General features: G+C 44.7%; 1 protein-coding gene across 5 annotated transcripts in view; it reads left to right on the top strand.

Annotated features, from left to right (window-relative positions):
- Positions 1–17,853, top strand: part of EPHB2 (EPH receptor B2) — a 135,509-nt gene extending 117,656 nt beyond the window's left edge. For all 5 annotated transcript variants that reach the window (XM_032997257.2, XM_032997254.2, XM_032997256.2 and 2 more), the window contains exons 14-16: positions 2,818–3,011; positions 3,663–3,818; positions 6,844–17,853. In XM_032997257.2, the coding sequence (XP_032853148.2) occupies positions 2,818–3,011; positions 3,663–3,818; positions 6,844–6,952 (459 nt within the window). In that variant the 3' untranslated portion in view covers positions 6,953–17,853. The remainder of the gene's footprint in view (positions 1–2,817; positions 3,012–3,662; positions 3,819–6,843) is intronic.
- Positions 17,854–18,889: the final 1,036 nt, after the last annotated feature.

Raw genomic sequence — 18,889 nt, 5'->3', positions numbered from 1 at the left:
CCACTTCCATCTCCATCATCCTGTGGGCTCCTGAAAAAACCCTGCCTTACAGGAAAAGAGCGAGAACCAAGCTCCCACCTGTCTTCTGCAACTCTTCCCACTCCAATGGCAAATCAGACCTTTTTCAAGTCAATACAACTCCATCCATGCCACATCAAGGTTCTCCAGAGTGGGACAATTTCTTCCCTAGTGCCTGGTGGGAATTTATTCAAGTGAGTCCCCAATGCCTGGAGTGGATACATGATATTTAAGCACCTTTGGCTGTTCATGGCCTTACCCCAGCTCCTAGCATACCAGAAAAGTCTTTGCATCAATTTTCTGAGCCAAAGGTAAAGGAGTAGGAGTATGTCCATGTCAGAAAGGACCATTCCCTTCCTGTTAAGGCTTCATTATTGCCTGCAGTTTCAAGCAGTTCCAGCAGTCAGGTGTCACTGCCTTTCTCCCTGCCTTAGCATCCCTCTGTATGTGTAGCCCTCTGTTGCCCTCTCCCTTGTGCTCTTTCCCTGGACCTCTTCCCTCAATGGTTTCTCCTGCTGCAGGCAGCACTGATTCAGTCAGCCCGGATGGCAGAGCCCATGCCTGTCTCCTTAGCACAACCTGCTGTGTGGTGCCTGTCCCAGCCTCTTGTTTCCCTTCTTCTGCCACAGGACACTGTGTCCTAGAAGCTGTCACCATTTAATTGTAGCTGGTCCTCCTTGTGAATGAATGCATCGTGGATATTCACTGCAGAATAGCCTTCCTGACCCCAGGGTGTAAGCACCTGGGGAGGCTGGGGGAGAAGAGGAGACAGAGAGTGGATATGTCTGATGGCAACAAGGCAGGTGGCTTGTCAGGAAACAGTTCCATTTATGCCAAAGATGAGCACTTGATGCTTATGTGATGACCCTCCTCAGCCCTGCTCCCAACTTGCTTCTCCTCCCCTCTGTCTCGGATAGATCTGCCATCCAGAGAGCTGGGACAGGGGACAGCTTGCACTTCTTGGGAGAAGCCAAGAGCTGCACAAAGCACACCAGCAGTGTCTTAGGTTGGACCTTCACAGGCTCAGTGGGACCCCATCATATCCAGCTGGGGAGCAGCGGGAAGGGAGGACTCTCTCCATCTGGCACATTTTGCCAGCAGCAGTGCCAGCCCCCATCTGTCTCAGGTCAGCCTGCCAAGCACCTTGGCCATGCACATCAGTGTCTGGAGCACTCTCCCAATCCATTCTCTGCCTGAAGCCACAGTCCATCTTAAACCCTGCCAGATGCCCCACCTTACACCTTGGATTGCTTGGCAAGGATCTACTACCTACCCTCTCTTGGAACAGCAGCAGCCGCCTTCTACTGCCACAGCACATGCAGCGTCTCCTCTCTACCAACTTTCCCTGCTGCTCTCCCAGTCCCAGCTGCAATTTTCTCTATGTATCCTTCCTGCTCAATAGTGTAGTCACCACGCTGCTGTATGGGCATGGCCAGTCCTTCCCCAGGAGAGTGGTACAGCCCTGGGGTAGCCCACCGGGCAGATTTCTGTCTTTGGAAGTATTGAAGACATGGCTGAACAAAGCCATAGCAGTCTTGATCACATGGTGAGAATAGCCAGACACATCAAGGTCCTTCCTCTGGATCCCTGAGGGAGGTTCTGTCCATCTCACTCCCCTTTTCTATCATCCCTGTGGAGACCTGGTCATTTCAAAATGCCACCCCTGATTTCAGTTACTGCAGTATCCTCGGTTCTGTTTTTTATCCTCACTTCTGTTTTTTATTGCCATGCACAAGCCTGTTTCTAGTGTCCAAGGCTCCTTCCACTCACCTTTCAGTGCCCATGCTGTGTGTACCACCGTAGGATGCATAAGGCCAAGAAGGTAGGAGAAGCCTGCCTGTCACATGCCTCTGTCAGAGCTGTGCAGCTCCATCCTCCTTGGTTACCCAGGAGAGGATGGAAGGCTACAGGTGCACAGTGAGATGGGGGTTCCCCCTGAAGATCCTCTAGCCCTTTGGAATGTGTGATTTCCACTGACCGTTACAAGACCAGACATATTCCCAGGTCATGTGATGCAGTAAGGAGAGCCTAAACAGGCAGCAGCCAAAGCCTTCTTGCATTGGACTGCAGAGCTGCAGCATGGCTTAGGCAAGGTGTGCTGCAACTCTCCTCTGCATGCCAAAGCAAAGTTCTCCTGTGTCTGGCTCTGCTGACCAAGGTCTTGGTCCTCCTCACTGTCTGCATCCGTTTGCATGTGCACAGGACTGTGGGGAGATCCAGCTCTTACTGCTAGCTCAGCGCACCCAGCTCTGTCCCATGGCACAAGCCTGTCACCTGGAAGGAGTGGGTTGTTGGCAGGAGTAGAAAGCACCACTGGAGGAAGGAAACCACAGGGGCAGCTTCCCCTGTCTGTAACTCACAAGCAGACCCTTCATTGGATGGGGATGCTTTCCTCCCTGTGCACTGTTGTGTTGTGCTGTGTACCTGTCCAAAAGCATGAACCCTTCTCTCTGACTCACCTTTCTCATGCCTGGAGGTGTGGGCTCACATAACCTTGTCAAGGTAGCAGGGATGCTCTCTTTCCCCATATTAGCAGACTGATGGGCATGGCTCATCACAAGTAGTCAGAAAGGCTGTACATCAGCTGAGCAAAGCTGGCATTGCCTCACAGGACAACATGATATGCAGAGGGCTGTGTGTGGTGGTGGCTGAGATGATAGGCAACAGTAGGTGTAAGCAGAGCAGCCCCACTGCAGTATGGCTGGACATGCCAGTCACCGTTAGGATGCAAGAAAAGGAACATTATAAATTAAATAGGTTTTACTGCAACTGTACTGATCTCTTTTTCTCCTCTTGCAGGTGATAAATGCTATTGAGCAGGATTATCGGCTGCCACCACCTATGGATTGTCCAAATGCGCTGCACCAGCTGATGCTTGACTGTTGGCAGAAGGATCGAAACCACAGACCCAAATTTGGGCAAATTGTCAACACCTTAGATAAAATGATTCGAAATCCTAACAGCCTGAAAGCCATGGCCCCTCTCTCCTCTGGGTATGTATCTCTGCCTTCCTCTTGTCCTTTGGCTTCTAATTGCAGATCTGCTGTCCTTTGTGTCCTGGTGGGACCATCCTTGCATCTATCTAGGCTAGCTGTTTTAGAGGCAGCTTGGTCTGTGTTGTTTGGTCCTTTATAGGAAGGCTATTGAAAGATGTCAAGGTCACTCTGGTCCCTCTTCTTGGACAGGTTAGATCTGGTGAACACAGACAGCTTGAGTTGGACAGTGTACTCTGCACAGTTAGAGGAGCATCTCGGTTTCACATACATGTGATTTCTGGATGGTGTGGTAGTCCAATCTCTCCTGCAATGGAAGCAAATAAGGCTTTCTCAGGCAGTAGTATGTTTCCCTGGACTGGGTAGGGATACACCAACTTGTGGAAAGCACTGTCCCCGTTGTACAAACAGGATTTTAGAGCTGCATCCCATTGTCTTTGATGACTCCTACCTCTCCTGTACAGACCGGTCCAGAAAGACTTCTCTGATGCTCTACACAATCCTTCCTTCAGTTGAATAGAGTGCTTTCTGGGTGGTACTTCTTAATATGGTGTGGTGCAGGCACTGTGAATGATGCTAGTCTAGGTCCCTCCAGCTGATGGATGGTACTTGCCACTGTTTGCTCTGCTCATTCCCCATTTCTGTTTTCAGGATGAACCTCCCCCTACTTGACCGCACAATCCCGGATTATACTAGCTTCAACACTGTGGATGAATGGCTGGATGCCATCAAGATGAGCCAGTACAAGGAGAGCTTTGCCAGTGCTGGCTTCACCACGTTTGATGTAGTATCTCAAATGACTGTAGAGTAAGTGCCTAGGCTTCTAGTCCCAAAGCACGAGGAAAAGTCTCAGTAGCTTAATAACAATTGGTCATTATTGAATTAGTTTTTATTTTCACATGATGTAGTTTTACTTTTATAGAACTTGTTGCTTTGTGGACCTACTTTTAGTCTATTTAGTTTCTGCAGAACTACTCTGTTCTGCAGGGTCTGTCTTGTTTCCAAACTGTGTGTCTGTCTGTTGCTCTGTATCTGCAGAATTAATTTCCTCACTATCACACTGCATGTCCCCACTGTGAAAACTAAAACCCCCACAAGGGTCTCCAAAACCCCAGCATAGAACAAATGGAGATTTCAGGCCAGCACCAGACAATTCTTCAGCCACTCAAGAGCACTTTTAGACTCTGCGGTCCTCTTGGATGTATGACGTAATGGTGATGGAGACAAGCATGCTGCAAACAAATTTCCGCCTATGAAAGGCATCTGAAAGTCCAGATGGTTTTAAGTTTGTTCTGAATTGTCCTGCATCCACTAAAAACATCTGTCAGTGGCAAAATCTTACCAAGTTCTTCAGAGAAAGCATTCAACTGAAATTCATTTATGGTGGTTTTTGAAATCCCTTGGGGCTAGCTGGGGCTTTGGTGCTTCTGGTGAAAGATTTGTGGCTGGTTGCAGTTAGCTTTAGAAACCATCTAAGAAAGCACCAAGCGTTAAAGTGATCTATAAGGGCTATGATATCTCTGTGCCTGGTAACCAGGAATGTTTTGGGATTTGCTGCCTAATTCCAGACTTTAAATCTACCAATGAGTCAGAATCTGTTTATGCAAACAGCCAAACTGACCTTTTCTGGCTTTTTGTTCTTATTTGCTGCCAGGAAATTCACATGGAAATTCTGTTTCAGTACAACTATGGTACAATCCCAAGGCACTGGGAATGATTTTGGCACACTATAGGCTGTGTTCATGGAATGGAAAGAAGGTCCATAAAATCTGAAGGACAGGGAAGAGTAACCTTGGCCAAACGGGAACGTCACACCCACACTACAACCCAAGCCTGCCTAGGTTTTGCTATTTTCAATACAAATAACAGTAACAGCAAACAGTTCTGCAGGCAGTCCAACTAATGAAGTCTGTTTTTTCACAGACATGCTCAGTGTTCCTTAAATGCCACTTCTCCCAGTTCCTTACCATGTCCCTCACACTATCTTCCAAATCCTCTCCTAGTACCTTCATCACAATCATAACGAGTATCCTCAGCTCGTGACCCCACCAGTTTTGACAAGCCTCCCTTCCACATTTCTTACCTGCTTGGCTGGGCGTAGTAATAGAGAGAAGGACACTCCAAGTCCTTTTTCCTTCAGAAATCATGCTGCAACATTACTTGTAACCACCATCTAATGTTTGCTGGTCTTTGCAGAAGTAGATGATTAAGTGGAGCTTAATTGCTATGAAACAGTTTTCTTCAAATTTTGGATAGCCAGCAAAGTGTAAATGGTTACTGAAGACTGATTCAGTTCATCAAATCCACATGGTTTCAACACTGACCTAAAACTGAAAGGTTTCTCACTGGTTTGTCTGCAGGCTGGGCCACTAAAGGATCTATGTCCAGGGCAGAAAGCTTAGGAAGCACAAGGCCGTGCAGGGCCACAGTCTTATTCTGGCTTACAGACATGAGTGAAGACTTTGGGTTTTGTTACTAACCAGAACAAAAGCTGAAGTCAAAGTGCCAGATGTGTCCAAGGAGGAAAATTCCCTAGCTCAGCACATCTGGCTGGGAGAGGAGGGAATGGAAAGCCCTTGCAGCAAGAAAAGCAATCACTGTGAAGGATACTACTGTGGGTGCCAGAGTTGTGTAGTGTGCTAGCAGGTTTCCAGTTGCTTTGCTGAGCAGGAGTCTGGGCAGCAGCAAACCTGTCTTGGATATTCACTCTTACACCAATCTCAGAGGGAACGGTCTGAAGCATGCTACAATGATGGTCTCTAAGCAGTTACCACCAGCTAGAATGTGTAAATCTGTGTCATAGCCCCATGCCCAGCTTTCCTTCTTCATGCTCCTTCTATTTGACCAAAGAGATGAGATCTAAAGCAAGCTCTAAAGCACACATATAGACTCATGTGCTACTCATGCTAGAGGAATTTTTTTTCCACCTTTCCTTGGAGCTCCTGTTTACCTTTCTTTGCCCACTGACTTCCACTCTAAAACAGGCAAGGGGTTTGTCACACTTCCTCTTAAAAGTCTGTTTCTAACACTCAAAGAAGAAGAAAAGGCAACTGAAAATCTTTAGAATCACAGGTATGGGTCATGTCTCATGAATGCCATCCATTCCCTGATCAGCATTCATGACTGAGGTTTAGCCACCAAGAGGGAGATGAGTAGCAAACTCAGCTGGAGTGATCACAGAAAGGACCAATGCAGAGTCACACTCATGCTCTTGGCATGACCTTTATTTTTCCCAGTTGTCTAATATCTATTAAAAATAGAAGGAGTGAAAAAATTAGACTGCCATGATTTAGCAAAGAGGATAAGTAGCAAAAGTTTATCACTTTATGGCCTCATCAGATCAAAGCAAAACTAGCAAGAACAGCCATCCTCTGCAGTTGATGAGGGAGTGAGATAGACACTGATGAGGGTGTAACACATCCTGTTCATATGTCTACAGGGATGGAAAAAATGGGTTACTGTGTCACAAAATGGGAGAGTCCAAACATTCAAAGAAAGAAACAAAACAATACAAGGGTAGAATACCTAAGGCAAATCCACTCACAAGCAATGAGCAGAGCCTGTGGTATTTGGTTTCACACTCTCCATTGAGGTTCCAATACATGGGGAGTGCTGCAGGTAGGTAGCAAAAACAAAGACTGGGAGAATAAGTCAGGAAGAGTCAACGAGAAAGAGGGGAGGTTTCACCAGGTTTACATGCATTTGTTGCATTTATGGAATAAATCTGTGGAGGCTTCAGCTCCCTATACACTGTGCTCATATGTGGGCTTGTTCTGCTGTGAGAAAACGTCTTCTGATATTGATGCAGTGTTTGTTTCTTTTCCTCCCAAAGGGACATTCTGCGAGTTGGGGTCACTTTAGCAGGACACCAGAAGAAAATTCTGAACAGTATCCAGGTGATGAGAGCACAGATGAACCAAATTCAGTCTGTGGAGGTTTGATAGCTATGTGTCGTCCTGTTCCTCTTCCTTGAGGCCCTGCTCCCCTTTGCCCCTGTATGTCCGAGCTCCAGTTCTTGAGTGTTCTTCATGGACCAGAGACAGGCAGCTGCTCTGAGTATCATGGCAACAGGAAGAAATGCCCTGTCATCAACAATGAGAAGTCGCCAAGAGCTTCTAGAATTTAAGCAATGGAAAAAGGGAACAAAAAAAGACAACTATTTTGAAAAAAAAAAAACACAGCTATTAAATATTTTTAATAATAATAAAGCAATTGCATTCTTGAAAAGGGCTCCAAGACCAATGAGAGTGTCCAGAGGAACAGGAGAGAGCAGCTTCATCTGTTTCCTCTTGCACAAGGCTGCTGCACCCGGGCCCAGACACCTCTGGAGCAATGAGACTTTTTCAAGAAGATGAATGCAAAAAAAGGTCATGAGTAGCACTTCTCTTTCTCACATGGGATGGGCAGCTCTGGGAGTGTCTTGCAGCCAGCAGTCCTTCCCAAAAGCCCCTGTTAACAAACCAAAGGGGAGAGAGAGCTGAAGCTCTTTGGTGCTGTGGAACCAAGTGCATCTCAGAAATTGATGGACTTCTTCAAAAGCTGAAGACATTTTTTTTTTAAAAAAAAAAAAAAACAAAAACAGATAAACTGAGTTTAGAAGAAGCTGTTTCCGAAAAATGAGAAGGAATCTGTAATGCTTGGGGGGGTGGGGATGGGGAAAACCAATCCTTTTTATATCTCTTATTTTCTCTTGTCATGGAACAGTTTTGTGAGTGACAGTTTCCTAAGGGTCTGTCCATCCACCCTCCTATGGCATCATTGTCTCATACATATCATATGCACAAGACTTTTAGTGATGTCCTCACTAGATGCCAATGATCTTTTCCCAGAAGACTTCCCAAGTACAGTATGTAGTAGTTTTTGATTACAAATGCTGACGTGTACCTTTATTTTTTGGTTGTCACTGTTGGGAGATTTGTCCTTTTACCTTGTTTTGTTAACACCAGTTTGTGAGTTTGGGGTTGGAAATTTTTGGTTGGTTGGGGTTTTTTTTAATGAAAAAGAAATTACATCTCCAAGCATCATGTCATTCAAGAACTTAAATCCCTTCCCTGTGGAAGGAAAAATTGCAGCTTATTGACAATATGCCAGGAGAAAAATTTTTTTATATGCACATTTCCTTCTGTTTGCTTGTTTGTTATTTTGCAATTTGTCATGGCCCAACAGATGTTTCTAACTGTTGGGTTTCCAGTGGTTTGCCAAGAAGAAATGACCATCTGCTTGATTCAGGGTTGCTGGTGCAGGGATGAGCAACATCACAGAGGGTTTGTGGGTTTGTTGTTTTTTTTTTTGGTTTTTTTTTTTTTTTTTTTTTATGCAGGGGAGAGGGAAAGACAGAGGAGGGTGGATGGGTTGTGGAAAGGATTGATGACTCCACGGCTGGCTCTCGGAGCCCTTTGGAAATGTCTGACTGCTTAGAAAGGTGTCAGTTTGGTGCACGGACCACAGAAAGGGAGGGTAATCCCAGTCCTCTAAGAGGAGCTTGTGGCACATAGTTTCTTGGAGTCTGAATTGTGTTAGCTGTCAGGTTGTGGATGGCTCACTGCAGTAGCCAAACTCTGCGGATGTGCTCTGTGCCCTCTGGGGACCCAGTCCCTTCCTTAGACGATGCGCTGGGGGCTCTGAGGCAGCTTCAGTCTCAGCCAGTCGCCTTAAGGAGAGCCTGGGACAGCAAGGGCAAAAACTCTGATCTAGTAGCCCAGGTCTCCAGAGGCAAAATGCTCTAGTTGAAGCTGAATGGTCAATCAGTGGATTTATAAATAACTGAAATAAATACTTTAGTTACTGACCAGGTCTTTGGTATGTGTAAATACCACCAATCAAGTGCAGGAGAGTACAAATGGTAATCGGACTTGTTCTGTGTTCAGCATCACCTCATATCCTTTTAAACATGCCTACCACCACCCACCTTCCTCTGGCCATATGTGGCCTATTTCTACACATCTCCTGGGCATGGCCAGAATAACTTGTGTTTACAAGCCCTTGTCTGCCATTGCCTTGTCATTCTAGGGTCCTCCACTAATTTTCAGCAGCATGGGGTGTTGAAGGCATGCTCACTGAGAACTGGCTTGCTGTATTTTCCAGGAGCTGAATCCAAGAGGAAATGTGTCTGCTGTGGACAAAACTCCCAAGCTGTCTAGACCTCTGTGGCCAGACATCATCTCCCTAGACTGCTTGTAAAATATGAGACCGTTTATAAAATACTTAGCATTTTCCACTTTCAGACCAGATTTGACAACAAAGCACTTAAGAGTGGCAGCAGACCATTCCCTACAAGTGAGTTACATCTCTGCTTAGCTCTTGCACTGTCCCAATGTTTGGTGCACAGCTTCAGCAGCAGGGGCCTTAACTGAAGGAATTTTCCCTCCAGCCCCTCTTCATCTGAAATCTCTAGTGCAGTACTGTGTTTTCATTTGTATTCAGTATTTCCCTGTTCTTGCATCTCAAAGTGCATCTGTAGTCATGTGAACACCAGCAGCAGGTGTGTGCTGGGCACACAAGGATATATTCTGCACTCAGTGTCCACAGTGCATCCCCTCTGACAGCAGTGCCATTGTCCTACATCTCTTTCAAATGGCAGAATATGATGTAAAGTGAGGGGCAAGTGGACTGTAGGCAAGTTGTATGCAAGTGTTGCCTGTACATATTCAGCTGTCTCTCCTATACCCAGCCTGTTTTAACGTGTATCTAACAAAGGGATGCTTTTAATGCCTTTGCATATAAAAAGCACTGCTCCTGGTCAGAAAATGGGCTCAACTTTGAAAGAGCAGTGTGGAAAAATTAATGGTGTCAACTAAACCACACGAAGTGCTTGTAGAGGACACACAGAAACAAGAAGCTTCTCCGTGCACCCTGTCCTCTAGAAGTGTGGAGCAGCAGTGAGAACAGCTCACATGCTGTGTCTCCGTCTCACATTGTAACTGCTGTATTTTAACAAGGAATAGTTGTCAGTCTTTCCCAAAGGCATGTCTGAAGCTGTTTGGTGGCAGTCCAGTGCGAGGGAAGCATGATGCTTTGCCAAGTTGTCTAGTCACAGCCAGCCAGCTGCTTTATGTACAAGGGAGCTTTGCAAGGAGAGCTGTCTGTCTAGAAAACTCACCAGCAAATTCCTGTGGGGCAGCCATGTGGAAGGAGCACATGATGCCCTTCAGTTGTCCTTCCCAGACAATTCTTGACTGTTCTCTGCCATCCCTTACATTCCTGCAGACAGGAGGAGCAATGGCCAGGCAACATCCCTTCAGAGCCCATCGTTACTAGACAGGGCTTGGAAGGGCACTTTAGGTCTTCATTTGGAGACATTTTGTCTTAATGCACTGAATCTCCTCACTGGCTAGCATTATACACATCTACCTACCAGACCCAACCCACTGTGAAAGATGACCATACTGAGCTCAGTGCCACAACTCATCAAAGCAGTGGCAGCTGTCTGCAGGACAGAGAAAGCACATCCTTGTCTCTTATTCTGACCAAAAATCACATGGTGTTGGTACTAAAAGTAACACGTTTCCATCTGTTTATACCAGACATCTCTGTGACATCTGTTTATATTTGACTGTTTAAGACTTATGAAGAACTGGACCTAAAATAGAAATGATCCTTAAACCCAAGTTCCTGTAAAGTATTTTGGTTGTAAATGCCTCTGGAGCATGCTCCAGTGGAAGATACAGTCACTGAAGTGACTTTAACATATTTATTTCATGGGTATCAAATGTACTGCTATGAAATGAGAGTTTAATGGCAAGAGTCAGCTTCACAAGGAGAACATGTAACAAGGGGAAAAGGCACTTGCTAACACTGACATTGTGAAATACTGTTGTGCATGTGCATGTGTGCATGTGTGAATACTTAACAAAAATAATCACAATGAGATTTTTCAGGCAGCTTGTTGCAATTTCCACATTTCCCCTCCACCTTTCAAGCTACCTCCCAGACCTGCTTTCCTCCTCCTCTGTTTCCCACTGCCATCTGCTGCTGAGGGTCACCTATGTCTGGTGATGGAGAGCTGAGCAGGATGCTAGGTTGAAAATGCTAAATTGGTTGGCCAGTGAGAAGTTCAAATCATACACAGCATCATGGACCAGAGTGGAGAGAGCAAAATATATGGATAGTAAAAAGTTAAAATACATGTAGTGGGTCATTTTCAGCTGTTACCACCAACACTTTATCTGGCATTAACAGCACAGGGGCGTGCCAGGCAGAAGGAAAAACAAACTTGTAAGATACAGCACTGCCAGGAGGAATCACTTGCCCTTGCCAGCTGTGGGGACACAGAAACAAGGCACTCTCCCTCCCCAAATTATCTTCCCCTTTCCCCAGTACAATCTCAGAACTACTTTTGATAAACTTAATGGGGATTAGTGGTTTTTCAGCAGCTGAGGAGCTGCTTGCTACAGTCTGGCTTCCCTTCCCCATAGTATCCTCACTACCAATCAGTAGCTTTCAATGGCAGTAACACATGCACAAGGCTGGCCATCAGTTTTGCAGTATTAATTTAGTATTAAAATTCAAATGACTCCATGTCAGTCATTAGCATCATTGGACCAGTATGCACTGGTGTTAGCAAGAAGAGAACCATGTGCAGGGAAGCATATAAAATAGTACCCAGTTCAAGTCTAGGGAGAAAACAGTGCTACATCTTCTTGTAGCTCTGGCTTGGAAGGTCTGCCATAAAGGGACTGCTCGCCAGCCACAACAGCAGGATCCTGCTCTCTTCACTGCCTGCTTAAGCACTACCCAGTGCAGAATTGTCTCATGGTCTGGCATGTCATGAGTTAAGGAGTGAGGCTGATTTATCAGTATTAGGTGCTGGCTATACTAATAATTCTTTTCTCACACCCCTTAAAGCTCCTCTCTGAACTGGTGTTAAAGGAAAGGTTCTTTCCCAGTAATTATCACACAGGCCTGTAGAGAAAACCTCTTGGTGGGTTTGAGCAGTTGAGAAAACTTCTTCTATTTTCCAGGCTGATTTATACAAAACCTGGAGTTAGGGCTTGAACTCTGCTGCATCATTAACAGTTGTGTCCTCTGATGATATAATAAATCTGTGGCTGCCTTGGATGTATGAATCCAGAATGTCTGAAAGTATCACTGTGGTCTGGTTTGTTTTAGTGGAGTCTATTTTTTTTTATTGTATTTCTTCTTCCTTCCTGCATGTCTAATTTAAGGCTGATTTAATGTAGGTCTTTTTCCATCTTCAAAAATTTTACATACTTACAAGTTCTTCACATACAGGATTCAGCATTTACTTCTTCAGAGTTACATGAACAACGAATGCAGTACCAACTTCATTTTTATATTTTGCTGGCAGTTATCCAATGCCATTAAAAGCATCCTAAAATTTACTTTATTTGCTGTATTCCCTTCCTTTTACATTTCAGTCTTGTAGTGAACTGGTGTTTGACATGCTTTCAGCTCTAGGACCAATAGTGCTTTATATCAATTAGTTACACCAAATTATATGTCCTCAGAGTTGCATGATCCGAGCTGCCTGCAGTCAACACAACCACATTCTGTCCTGGAGCTCTAGTTGTGACCTGAGCACTGATCACATCTGCTGGTCATGTTGGTTCTGCCATGTTCACAATTCTGTGCAATTCTGCCACTGGCTGTCTCACAAGCAATTCCCACCAAAAAATTATTTTCTGTATTGCTGATTTCATCTTGTCGTTGCTGAGAGGCACTAGAATCCTCCTACTATGCAGAATATACATTCTTCAGTCGCATTTTGGCCTTGTCTTTAAAATTCTTAAGGATGACTTCGCTTATCGTAACTATTGAGCCATTCCCAAAGACAGGACACAACTTTGGTCTGTGTTTGCTTCTATATGTGTTGCAATCTTCCATAGTTCTCCTAGAAAACTCCGTGCACTTTTGCAAATATTTCCTGGAATTTACCTTATTGCTCTCCCTCTGCTATTCCCGCAAACTCCACTGACAAATGTTTTTTTTGCAGAAATTTGGGACTGGAAGCAAAAAATCCTCTTTCCCCACAAATCTTTGTTTGTCTTAATCTGCATTCTCAGCTGTCTTACAATAGATTCAGCAGTTTCTTTCCCTTTTTTTTTTTTTTTTTTTTTCCAATTCTTCAATAAATTTATCTGCACTCCTGTGCTTTGTAGGAGTGCAGCAGCAGTCCCACTTCTGTAGCACTGTCTGATCACTGGCTTGCTCACCCCAACCACAACTGCTAGATATTCATAGTGCCCCTGATTGTCATTACTGCAAACAAGCCACAAGACTTGACCTTGTGTGCCTCATTTTTTTTCAGGAACTCTGTTTTATCTTCATGAAAAAAAGAACAACAAATGTTTGGTTGATACTTTTCCAGTTCTTTTATTGCAGTAAATTTCAGGAATTTTTCAGTTGCCTCAACTATATCTTCTACTTCTACCTCTAAGGTCAGTCTTCAGTTCCTGCACAGGTATCATGCTGTATCCTTTGATGATTCCTACAAAGTCTAGGAGGAAAAGATTAAACTTTGCCAAGTCTTTAAAAGCCAGTCAGCTATTTTAGCAAATACTGATGGAATGAGTTCAAGGAGGACTAGGGGGAAGCATGTTATTCTAACCTGGGGTTTAAGCTGACAGTCAAATCACCCTTTTCCCACAAATTGCCTTTTTCCAGCACTTCCAGCTCACTGAGTCTGGTTGTGGCAAGTGAGCTGGTTTGTGAGCTTGGGACATGGAGGTTGACAAGCACCAGATCCCAATGGAACGGTGCCTCTCAGACGCTGTGGACACCAGCCTGAGACAGATGGTGTGGCAAAGCCACACCCTTGCTTGGCCTTAGCTAGTGGAGGATAAATGCGGAATCTCCAATTGCTAGCAAATATTAGCACTCCAGCCTTCACTCAAGAATGTTGTTATGAGCCAGTAAATCTCTGATGTGCTGGCTTCTCAAATACTGGTGGTACTTTTGTTATCCTCAACCAAAAGGGATATGCAGAAACTAAGAAATATATAAACATGGGCCTCAAGAGGAGCTGGAATTGTTTGGGAGGTATAAAAGATAAATAGATTTTGATTCTTGGTCTGGCAGAGGTATACCATGGTTATAAAAAATGTCATGTCATTAAATCAGGAAAGATGTAAGGTCAATAAGCAGCAATCACTATTTCTCACAATAAAAACACTAAGGCAGGTGAAGCAGAATATTATTTGGCACAAAGCACAGTGAATGAAGGGTGGAACTCATTGCTGGAGCATGTTAATACCAAGCATTAGATGGACGCAAAAGATGAATGGACAAATTTGTGGAAGAAAAATCTGTATATGCCTCCTCAACACAAAGATACCTCTTCCAGTTTTTCTGGGTCATGGATGTCTGGGGGCATAGGGTATATAACGGAATTCCTACAACACTCCTTTTTACTATCATATTCTTGGGGCTGACACATTTTACATCTCTCCAAAGCCCAAATACTCCATCGAGCATCGTTGATATACCATTCTTTGCTCTTTCTGGTGAAGGATTCTGTGTGGAGCCAGAGGGCTTCCCATGTCAGAGGAAACGACTTGCTTCCTCTTCCCAATTCCTTGTGTAACACAAGGCAACCCTGGAACTCAGAGCTGCAGCATGTCATCTGTGCCTCAAATAGCAGTAATGGCACAAAATGGGAGACTGTCTTGGTGGTCTATTATGCTCTGGATGTGGAAGCTCTCTATGGAAGCATCATTGCCTCAAACCTATGATTCAGAGAACCTGGTGCACAGAGAGGACTGCTTTCCTTCTTTCCTTCCTCTGCTATGGATTGGTTTCTGACAGTGAGATTGTTGCCCCTCTGCATTGGAGGTTGGCTCAGCATGAGCTAGTTGCTTCAATATCTAACCATGAGTCCAAATGGACCCGTGAGAGCTCAAGGGTGAAAATGCAGGAGCGGAACCTGGGACAAGCTTCTAAAATGGGCAAAGAGTTCTTGATGCAATGGAGTGATTCAGGGCAGGGCTGAGTGCATGCAGTGAAATGCCAGAGGCACCCCAGGGCAGGCATTGAGTGTTGGGGGGTCCAGAACCAGATACAGACAAGTATTAAGTTCAAGGTTCAGTTATGAGTGCTGGCCCAGTTCTGAAGCTGAATTTGTCCTTTATGTCCTGAGGACAACATAGAACCCAACCAAAAATGCTTCCGTTGCTTAAGCAACCTTGATGGCATGAGTGAAAAGCTATTTGACACAGGCAGTGATTCGTTTCCCTACGCAGAGCAGCCCTGGAATGTGGGAGAAGGGTCTGTCTGGAGCAGAAGGGGTCCCTGGCTGTGTAGTCCTGGTCCCCTGCAGTCCCTGTAAGCTGTAGGAGACCAGGGACACTGTACAGTGTCTGTTCCCACCATACCTGAGCACCCCACAGTCTGTAAAGCACATGTCCTAGAGGCAAGCCAAAGCTTTCCACAGGACAGGTACTGAGAAATAAAGACTGCCAGCTACAAAGAAGTCGAGGTACAATTCCTGTTTGAACAGCTGAATTCAAATTGCAGGAGTTCCCAAAATACTGCAGTGTTTCTGGAGTAAGAACTTGCTCCAGGACACACAGTCAGCTTGTGGATAGGTCCTTCAGGCCAGTAGAAGCACTGACCATCTTGCCTTCAAGCTCCAGAGTTTTCTTCCAAGCTGTTCAACAGTGGAAGGAAGTGAGACACCACAGCTCACCCCACCCAGCTCAGCCATGTGCAGAGTGGACAGACAAGTCTGGTCACCCCTGGACCATCAAACAGTGAGAATATCTGGGCAGCAAAAAACCTGGCTTGATCAGGGGTGGAAGGACAGGCTTCCTGGAGGGTGAGGGAGTTGGAGAGACTAAACATGACCTTGGGCTCTCAGACAACTGCAGTTTGTGGGTGTCCCTCCTGCAAGGAGATCAATCCCTGGTGCACACATCTCCAGTGTGCCAGGCTGTGGTCCTTCTCCTAGATCATCCAGATTCTCCTGTTGATGTCCTGGCTTCACTTCTCTCCTCTTCATAATGGCCCTCCTCAACAAAGACCACACATCACAGCACATCCCTTGCCATCCTGATGCAGCTGGAGGGGGAGAAATCAGGGACTGGGGGATTGTGTCTGTTCCTTCACTCATGGATCCAAGCACAGACCCCTGAACTGGGGGGGGGGGCATTCTGCTGGATGCCTTCCTTCAGTGACTTCTCTATCCACTTTTCAGCCTGCGACTCTTGCACCCTTTTTTATTACTTGTCCTTCATCATCAACTGTCCGTTCTTTTCATTGTTTCTTTGCCCTCTGTTCCATCCCAAGTATAGGAGGACTGGATGTTTTTTTTAGGTTTGGGCCGTTACCAAGGAGTCCCTTCCTTAGACCTGGCTCAGCATGTCTCTGCAGGGAACCTGGTTTTAGCTACATTTCTTCCCATGAAAAAATCCTCCCTCTGCCTATCCGTCTTCCTCCCTTTCCTCCCTGGAAACATCAGCCACCTTGCATCCCAGATCTTCCTGGATAAAGAAGTAGAAAGTTGTATGAAATTAGGGCAGGTGTGTCAGGATCCATGATCAATGTTCCCATGGAATAGGTCAGGGAAAAGGATCCAACCCTGCCTCTTATGCACAGGTAAATGAGCACACCCATCAGTCCAAGGACATGGTTTCTATTTCCAGGTCTGCTTTGGAAAAGCTTTTTCAGCCTTATGTCACTCCTTGTCATGCTGTCTGTTCTGGATGGGCTATGAAGTCAGTCTACCCAGGGTGTGCTTTGAGGCCCTATTTAAGTTTTGGAGGAGTGTTCAAGTAGTTGAAGTCAGAGCCAAGCAGTAGCAGTTCCTGCTGGAGAAATTAGCCTGATGTTTCAAATCACTGTCCCAAGTAAAGCTGTGATCCCCACTCACTTAGCCAAGCTATGGTTTGAGAGGTGGTGGGGTACAGGACACAGGTGAGTTGCAGCTAGGAGCTCAGAGACTTAATTCAGAGGGTGAGCTAGGCACAAATAGTCAAACTGCCTTCTGCAGCTCCAGATGCCACATATGAATGGGCTTCTGAGAAACTGAAGAACCAACATAGCTGTACATGTTTCCATTTTAAAAGAGTCCCTGCAGAGAATATCTTTTCCTAGCTCAGAGGCTAAGGCCCAAGTCAACAATGTAAGGGAGAAACCACAAGGTCCTCGAGGGAAGGAAACCTATGCTGGGGCCTGAAAGGTGAGGTGGGGAGGTGGCAGTAATGTAGCAGGAAAGAGGGTGGTTGAGCACTGTGGCAACAAAGCCTCTTGCCTGCTAGGGTGTTGGATTGCTGTGGTTTGCTCATAAGGCTCCTCCAATGTGCAAGGTGTGAAGCTGTCAGCTTTCGCTGGAAGATTTGTGGAGGAGCTGCCTATGTCGTAGGAAAGGTTTGTAGGGAGAGGAGATTTTGCTGGGCACTGACCTCCTTGTCATGGCTTTGGAAGGAGCTGGCAGTATAGGATCAGGAAATTATGTGTATCCTTCAACTGCCCAAAGACAAGCGTGTCTAGCCAGTGCTACATCTTGTCATCCTCCTAACACTAATCCAAGGATACAGTAGCTGGGCTCCAGGGGTGTCCCCAACCCTGGTTTCCTAATCTTTGTCATCCTGTATGTTGGCTGTGGCCCTATGGACAATGTAACACTTTTCATGACAGTATTTGTATTTTTTTAATTGTGAATGGGGAGATAGTGTTCAGGTCCTTGTTACACAGGGATGTGTCTTCCATTCAGACCAGGGCTTCCCCTGGCTTCGTCAGATGTCTGTCAATGTTACTGAGAAAAATAAAGAAAGAAATAGATCAGATGTATTTATAAAGGAAACAGAAACCTGCTGCTCCAATGCCTTTGTAGGAGTATTTTTAACAAAACATTTTTTCAAAATAAATGTGAATTGTAAAGTTTGAAGCATTTTCTTGTGGCTTTCTTTTCTAAGTGCTTTGTCCAACTTTTGCCCTTGCCAATAATCCTGCTTGGGTGTAAATATTATGGTAGACAAGCATGAGGGATATTGATCTCTTAGAGAGAGGACAACAACATGCCCAGAGCTTGTTTAGTGCCTGGGAAATTACTTCAAGATAAACAGATATCACTGTTACACTGCTTAAACAATTTAGTCTGAATAATTAATTGACAAATGTAGCCATTTGTTCCACCTGAAAATTATCCAGAAGAACACTTTGTTTGTCATTTACTTGTTCTTTAGTTGCTACAAATTTATATGTGCACATGCTTGAGTATTTGACCTTATGATTTCAGTGATAATTTTGCTTGGACATCATTATTCACGGAGCAAGATGGGATATCTTAGCCCTATGACATTTAAGCTGCCCAATGCTTTAACAAAAAATTGTAAAGAGGAGGAAACTCAAGACAATATAGTGTCTAAGCACCTACGTCCCAGATTGAACCCTATGTTGGAAGTAAATCATAGCTGTTTTCATGAGAATCTTGCTCCCTTGACATGTAAAAAAAAAAAAAAAAAAAAAAAAAAGGAAAATCACATATGTAAATGATCATTGTAAATCAGTGAAAGGATCAAGTTCTATGAAAATGAACTCAGTGCTTTTGTTTTAATTGCTCTCCACATGTTCTCCTCTGTAGTAATCTTTCAACCCTTAAAGTCATGCACATTGAGAGAACTAGGTGTAGTTTAGATGATTGATATAAATAATATAGCAAATAGACTGTATAGATCATTATCTGTCATAACCTAACATTCAGCAACAGTAAAGAGTTTGACTTATAATAAGAACATCAATAATTTGGTTCAAAATCACAGATCTATGATGTCTGATTCTGTTACCCTCCTACTTCCTTTCCAAAGGAAAAAAAATTCTTCATGCATTTGTCAGGAGAAGCTTAGGTTTGCACATTTATAATTGAGATAAATATTTCTGTAGTCATAAGACACTTCTGTACAGCTACATTTAGAAAACAGGAG

This window comes from Tyto alba, unplaced genomic scaffold (genome assembly GCF_018691265.1).
Source record: "Tyto alba isolate M040663 unplaced genomic scaffold, T.alba_DEE_v4.0 Super-Scaffold_20000042, whole genome shotgun sequence".
NCBI classification, from domain to species: domain Eukaryota; kingdom Metazoa; phylum Chordata; class Aves; order Strigiformes; family Tytonidae; genus Tyto; species Tyto alba.
Note: the sequence above shows the minus strand (reverse complement) of the source record. Positions and strands in the feature narration are given on the sequence as shown.